Source organism: Lipotes vexillifer, unplaced genomic scaffold, assembly GCF_000442215.2.
Source record: "Lipotes vexillifer unplaced genomic scaffold, Lipotes_vexillifer_v1.1 scaffold1237, whole genome shotgun sequence".
NCBI lineage: Eukaryota > Metazoa > Chordata > Mammalia > Artiodactyla > Lipotidae > Lipotes > Lipotes vexillifer.
In genome coordinates, this window is record NW_006771447.1 from 497385 (window position 1) to 504550 (window position 7166).

At 53.1% G+C, this 7166-nt stretch overlaps 1 protein-coding gene and 1 pseudogene across 3 annotated transcripts in view; one reads left to right on the forward strand and one right to left on the reverse strand.

The window, feature by feature from the left end:
• ALOX5 (arachidonate 5-lipoxygenase) overlaps nucleotides 1–7166 on the reverse strand; it is a 58635-nt gene that overhangs the window by 5027 nt on the left and 46442 nt on the right. For all 3 annotated transcript variants that reach the window (XM_007446787.1, XM_007446788.1, XM_007446789.1), the window contains exons 8-9: nucleotides 1083–1286; nucleotides 242–328 (exon numbers count right to left, since the gene is read on the reverse strand). In XM_007446787.1, the coding sequence (XP_007446849.1) occupies nucleotides 242–328; nucleotides 1083–1286 (291 nt within the window). The remainder of the gene's footprint in view (nucleotides 1–241; nucleotides 329–1082; nucleotides 1287–7166) is intronic.
• LOC103083255 (zinc finger MYND domain-containing protein 19 pseudogene) lies at nucleotides 3246–3992 on the forward strand (annotated as a pseudogene).

The following is a 7166-nucleotide window of genomic DNA, read 5'->3' on the forward strand; positions in this document are numbered from 1 at the left end:
ATCTTGATGCTTGGAAGTGGCTGGGTGGGAGGGGTGGACGTGGGCCAGGGAAACTGGGAGGCTTCACTCGGAGCGCCTGCAGCCTCCCACCCTCCCCAGGCCTCCACCCGGTGCCTAGGGGGCTGGTCTTCTGAGAGGAAATCTGGACCTCAGGTTGGAGTGGAGGCCGCAGAGGTTCTGAGAAGTAGGTGCCTGCCGGGCCGGGCTCTTCGGGGCACCGAGGCAGGCAGGAGGCACCCACCTTGTCAAAGAGGCCGTACTTGCAGATGAGCTGCTCCCGGGCCTTGGTGTTGATGGCGACGGTGAACCGCACGTGTGCCACCAGGAGCTGGGTGGAGGGGCAAGAGGAGACCTCAGAGAAGGCCGGTCAGGGGCTCCTGACCAGGTCTGTGCCTCCTCGGGGGTCCTCCGTGGAGGGGCGATGCTACAGGCCTCAGGGAGGGAGTGAAGCTGACATGCGGACCTTCACTGTGGAGCAGCTGCCAGCGGCCTGGGGGATGGGTGCCGCTCTAATGCTCTAATGCATAATGGTCGTGATAAAAATGATAACAGTCAACACTTACACAGAGCATAACTGTGTGCTAGGCACTGTTTGAAGCTCTCCGAATCTGTCAACTATTTTAACCCGACAGTAATCCTAGGAGGCAGGCATACTATCTGAACTGTTCTACAGATGGGGAAACGGAGGCACATAGAGGTAACCTGAGCCTGCGGTCACCCCAGCAGTCAGTGCCGGTAGGATTTGGGAACAGAGAACGGCAGTGACAGTGGGGGCTGCTGCCTGGGATCAGACAGGGTCACACTGAACTCATCTGCCTCTTCAAAATCTGCCCGCCCCACCCAAGGCAAGCCCAAGCTGGAGTCAGGCCCCAGCCCTGTGTCCTCAGGAACCAGCAGGCTCAGAGCTGTTTCCTTCCTTGGGGGTACTTACCCACCTCCCCAGCATCTCTCCAGGGGTCTCTTATGGCCACTTCCAGCCACAGTCCTGTGGGGATGTCAGTACCCGTCCTCCCTCCCTTCTGTCCCCCACCCCCCATATCTGGATACCTTCGCCCACCAGGTAAGGCAGCAGCTTGCTGTACCTTGAAAATGGGGTGCACAGCAGGCAGCTGGCGGTACAAGGCGATGCCAAAAACCTCAGACACTAGATGTGTGCGCAGAAGGTGGGTGATGGTCTGGTGGATGTGGAAGTCACTGGAACGCACCCAGATTTTGGCCAGAAGCCAGTCATACTTTGCATCCGAAGGGAGAAAAATGGGGTTCTCATCTCCTGGGACCTGCTTGAGCTGATACATTGGAGAAAGAGAACACACTGCAGTATTTCGCTCCAGACTGTAGTCGCAGAAGAGCCTGGCCTCTCAGGAAATTCCAGGAGAATCCAAATTTCTTAAAAAGTGACTTTTGAATCATGAGAGGATCGTGGAGGAGGGCAGAGGCCTAGAGATGGTATTTCCCATCCCAGCTGCATCACTTACTACCTGTGGGACCCTGGGCAATGTAGCCTTTCTGAGCTCTGGCTTCACCATCTGTAACAAGGGCACAGTGTCTACTCACCTCACAGTTATTAGGAGAAATGAATGAAAGAGCATGAAGGCATCAGCAAGGAGCACCGTCATGTGTGAAGGCTGTGGTCTTTCACCCGTTCCCCATCTCTGCTCCTCCCTCCTGGTTCCACCTGCTTCTCTGCTGCTGCTTTTTGGTCTCCCAACTTTCCTTTCCTCTGCTCTCCCCTTAAATGCTGCTGTTCCCTAGGCTCTGTCTTGGTGCTCCTGAATTCCCTTCTGGCCCTAGATTAGCAACTCCAGTTCCTGGGGCTCTAGGGCCAGCATGATGCAGTGTCCCAAGTCACTGTCCCTTGAGCCCAGCCCTGCAGCCAGGTGCCTCCTTAGTAGAGGCTGGCTTGTCTTTCCCTTCCCCGTTTCAGCTCCACACTGGGGCAAGGGTGATTTTTTTTTTTTCTAAAATGTAAATCACGTCAGGTCAATCCTGTCTTTAAAAACACCCAGTCACCTCTTCATGCCAGAAAATAAGTTCTCGTCAAACTCCGTGATCTGGCCCTGACATATCTGCATTAGCCAGCCCTTCCTGCCCAAGCCCCAGGTCCCTAGCTTTGTCCATGACAACAGCCCTTGGCATTCCTGGGGCTCTCCCCTAGCGCCCGGTGCAGCCTCGGGACCTGACAGCCCGATGTCATGTGAGCCTGCAAGGTAGTTGCTGTCATGACCCATCTTTCTGAGGAGGACACAGAGCCTGGGATGGGTGGACACATGCGATGAGAATGAATTGTCCAGAACAGAGGACGAGAGCGGAGGAGTCGTCATAGGAACTGGGGGCTGGGCCGGGTGTTAGACTCTTGCTGGGAGCAGTGTGGCGGGAACAGGGCGACCCAGGAGGAAAGCTGCCTGAGATGTGGGGCAGCCAGACCAAGTTGGGTCCTCCAGGTCATGCGAAGTATTTTGGAAGGGAATTTCCCTGTCTCCCTCAAAAACAGAGATGAGGTCCAATAGAAATATAATGCAAGCCACAGGTGGAATTTAAAATTTTCAGGTAGCCCTGTAACCAAGCAGGACCCCTATGGGGGTCTTTCCAGGACAGATCCCCTCCATGTCCTCTGCCTGCCTCTTGTCTATAGAAAAACTTTAGCCTCCTAGGCCTTCCCTGAGTTCCAAAGAATAAATTTAATCAGAGAAGTGAGAAAATACAGAAATAAAGGAAAACAGTCAAGCAAGGTAAAATAATATACTTTAGCCATTAAAACAAAGTCAAGGACCTTTAGTTCCTCCTCAAGGGCTATAGATAATATTCTGAGCCATATACTTTGAGCTGTTTTGCAGATACTGAAACCCCCAGCAGGTGGAAGAAATTAACTGTATGCTGCCCACAAGCACACAGACCCCAGAACAGTTGGAACCAGAAGGCTGATGCTGACTCCCGATTACCTCACCACCAACCAATCAAAAGAATGTCCATGAGCTGATCACACATCCCACAAGCCTGCTCTCTCACCCTGTCTTTAAAAACCTTTCCCTGAAAGCCATTGGGGAGTTTGGGGCCTTTTGACCACTAGCTGCCTGGACTCCTTGCTTGGGGCCCTGCAATAAATGCTGCACTTTCCTTCACCACAATCTCTGGAAAAGAGCCAGCTGTGCAGCTGCACCAGGCACAGACCTTAACCTGAATGGGAACCTTGTTCCCATCACCAGCTGTGGGAGCTTTTGCTGGGAGAGAGGAGCAGAGGCAGTCAGATGAGGACCAAGTACACACTGATAGATGAGCAGAACATCCCTGCTGGTGGAGGGCTACTCCTTTGAGGCCTGGATGGAAGTAGACGCGGATGGAAATGGTGCTAAGATACTTGTATATGCCCTTGACAAAAACCGAGCAAGAGGGTCAGGAAGGCTCCTTCCTGAGCTGCTGTGGGAGCGATGGTGAGGTGGGGCTGGGGCATCGCTCCCCGTTTCAGGTGATGCATCTCAACGCTGTCACTGTGGACAGTCGCCTGGACAACCTGCAGCTGGTACTGTGGGGTTGGCGGCCCAAAGTCAGAGACCTCAAGCAAGTGAAGGGAGCAGAGCTTATATTGGCTTGCAATTCAGCAGCTTCCCACGGACCCCACGGCGGAGCAGTTCCCCGTCCTGAATGTAACCCGGTACTATAACACCAACGGGGACGTGGTGCAAGAGGAGGAGACTCCCTGCACCTGCTGCGAGCGCCGTTCCCCTCCCTGCGCGATGACCGAGGAGCAGCTCCGGGAGTTCAACATCAGGGGCCGCTGCCAGCTGGCTCACTACTGTGGCTCCCAGTGCCCGCGGAAGGACTGGTGCGCCCACAAGAAGCACTGTCAGGAGAAGCTGCGCCCCTTCCAGCACGAGCTCGAGCCGGAGCCTCGAGCCGCAGAGCAGCAGCGCAGCAGCGCAGCGCCCGCGCTCTCGGCTTCCGATCTCCCCGGGACGCGGCGGACGCAGGCTGAGAGGCAGACCCAGAGCTGCTGAACGAGCCGCTCCCGCAGCCGCGCAGCTGCCGGGGGCCCCTCACCGCGCACTGCCGCAGCGCCCCCTAGTGCTCACCTAGAGCAGAGACAGCCTGGAGGCGGCCGCCAGGACCCTTCGCATTATCTCTATGTTAATTGTTCGTAAACTCATGTACAGTTTTTTGAGGCGGAGGACATGGGGGGCGGGGGGGGCTGTCGTGGGAAGGCTCCTTAGGGTCCTGCTCAGTTACAGCCACAGTAATAAAAATAAAAACAAACGGGTGAACTTTATGTTAATAATACAATTTTATTCTACCCAATCTCTCTAAAATGTCATTTCAACATGTAAATAATAAAAATTCTATTTTTTTTCTCGTTCTAAGTCTTCGAAATCAGCTGTGTATTTTGCACTTCCAGAGCTCCTTGGTAGGGGCTAACCACATCTCAAGGACTCTAGAGCCGTGGGTGGTCAGGGGCTCCCACGCTGGACAGAGCGGCTCTAGACAGCCCACCCCGGGCCTGCTCACCCAGGACAGAGCAGTGCAAGGAGAGCAGAGTTTGACCTTCACGATATTTTTGGTTGTTTATTTGTGAATGCCAACCTTTAAAGTTGTCAACCTTTAAATATCAGTACTTTCACATAAAAATCTGTATTAATAGGTTTTCTTGGAAAATTAGGAGGTCTGCGAACTCTGAAACCATGTTCTCACAGAACAACACTCCAGCCCCTTTTAACAGTCCCAGCTCTCAGGCTCCCCACTGCCCCACCTCTCCCCTGGCCCCTCCCCTGCTGCCCCCTCAGTCTCGTCCCTCGTACTGTTGTCCTGCCCCACCCCCTGTCACTCCCCTCTTATTGCCCTGCCCCTCCCCTTCCCCACCCACTGCCCCGCCCCTCCCAGTGCTTCGCTATTTCGCACTGACTGCGCGGCCCCACCCACACCTCACTCTGCTGGCAGAGCAGGTAGGATGCCTGCTAGGCTCTGGTGTGTGCTCTGTGGCCAAGGAGACCGTCTGCTGCATGCTAGGGGCTATACTTGTACTATCTCATTTATCCCTCACCGTGGCCCTGCAAAGCAGGTATTCCTTGACATTCCCATTTTACATAGGGGGAAACTGAGGCTCAGAGTGGTTTAGCAGCTCGCCCAAGTCACAAACTGGTAAACAGCTGAGCTGGGAAGGGACCCAGTGCTCTGCCTACTCCTTGGCCGTGCCTCTGGCCTTTCTCTCCACTCTCACCGCTTAGTCCAGACCCTCACGTGCTATCATCCGGAACTCTTACACCAGCCTTGCAGGTCGCTCCGATTTGGGCCTTCCCTCCCACCCATTCTTCCCACCCTCCCCACTCCCCTCCAGGCTGTTAGTGATGCTGTGGAACTCCAGAATGCTTGGTGTTTTGTGTTTAAATTTTGGGAGCGGTGGTGATAAGGATGTAGTCTTTTGTTTCTGATTAGGAAAGATTATATACTTACCGTAAAAAATTTCAATCATTACAGAAGAGCACAAGAAAGAAAGAAAACATTTCATAATCCAGCCTCTTTGCATATATGCATATTTGTGCAATTTTCCATACATTGATTAGCATTATAATCAAGTCTGTTGCTTCTTTCTTTTGCTCACCTGTGCCCCAGCCAGTTCCATCCCAGTGTTCCCAACCTGGTGACCTGTGTCCTTCTGTGACTCCCCATGCCCACAAGAGTATCTGGTCACATCTATGGTGGGCCCTTTCCTTGCATTCAGTTGACATAGATGAGATCGTATAATCTCTACCCTGTATCTTGCTTTCTGCTGTTAACTCATAGCTGACTCAAGTCAGCTGGGATAGATCTAATTTATTGGTTGGCGTAATAGTCCATGATCTGGACACAAAAGGTCTCTGGAGGACAGGCTGCTTCAGAGGTGCCTGAGAGTGGTGAACAAGGCTCCAACTCGGCTTACTTCTCCATCACTTGTCCCTTTACCTTTTGCATCAGTTTCTGAAGAATAGGGCTTCTTTCTGATAACAGGCTGGGAACTCCTTTGGAGGAGAGGTGCCCCAGAGACTGGGAGACTGGTATGAACTTTGGAGCCAGAAGGCCTGGCTCGAGCCTCAGCTCTGCTGCTGACTACCCCTGTGCCTTGGTTTACTTATCTGCTTAAAATGATTGATAGCACTAGTGCCTGCCTACTCAGAGGGTTGTAGTGACAGTTACATAAATAAAGGCAGGTCCTGGTCTGAAACCCTGATGGCCAAATGTTTCAGGATTCGGAATTTTTAGGATTTTAGCAGTATGTACATTTCATTATGTGACACCTCTCTCCCCCTCCCTGGGTCTGGGGCAACACAATAGTTTACATTCGAATATGTTAGTATTTCTGCAGTGGAACATATGCATTTCATACTAAGTGAGAGAAAGCCTCTTAAATAGCCTCTCCTATTGGTTCAGAGCAAGCTTTGCTGCCAATGAATTTGCTACACATTTTTGATAAATCAGAGAGCTTTAGAATTTTTTAGATTTCAGAATCCAAGGTAAGGGATTGTGTGCGGCAAACCCTTGCGATAGCCTTGGCGGTTAACATCTGGCAAAACTAGCTGCTATTATGCCCACGACACCCAATGCCTCGTTCATGGCTGACTCAAAGTACTGTTTGCTGAGTGCTCGTCTGCCTTCCCCTTGGGGGCCCCTGTGCAGCCTCCCCCGTTCATGGACCCACACCACATCCTGGCCTGGGTGTGGTTTCCTGCTGTCTGCATACCAGCTCCCACAGTGTTGCAGTGGCCTGGTGCCTTGAGAAAGCAGATGCAGCCAGGAATGGGGAGAGATGAAGCTCTGTCCCTGCCTGCCTCTCCCCCAAACTGCTCCCCTCTCCTTCTCCATCATCTTTGGTGGAGACAAGAACCCCGGGGCACATGAAGGGAGCATCTCAGGACTGGAACAGTTCCTGAATCCCATGGTCCCCCCTTGGCAGCCTCAGCTTCCAGCTCATCTCACAGCCTCACTTGCCTGGGCTCTGCTGGCGTTTTGATTTGGGGCTGGCCAGGACGCTGGGGTGGGGAGCCCAGTATGCTATCCCAAGGCAGGTCCTCCTCAGAGCCAGGAAGTTCTCAAGGGTATCTTGGGCACTGGAGCCCTTTCTGCCCATTGTGGTCAGCCCTCTCCAGGACTGGCGGGAAGCCCTAAGTTCCTGTTTTTCCTTCTACCTGGAAAAGCCTTCAGCA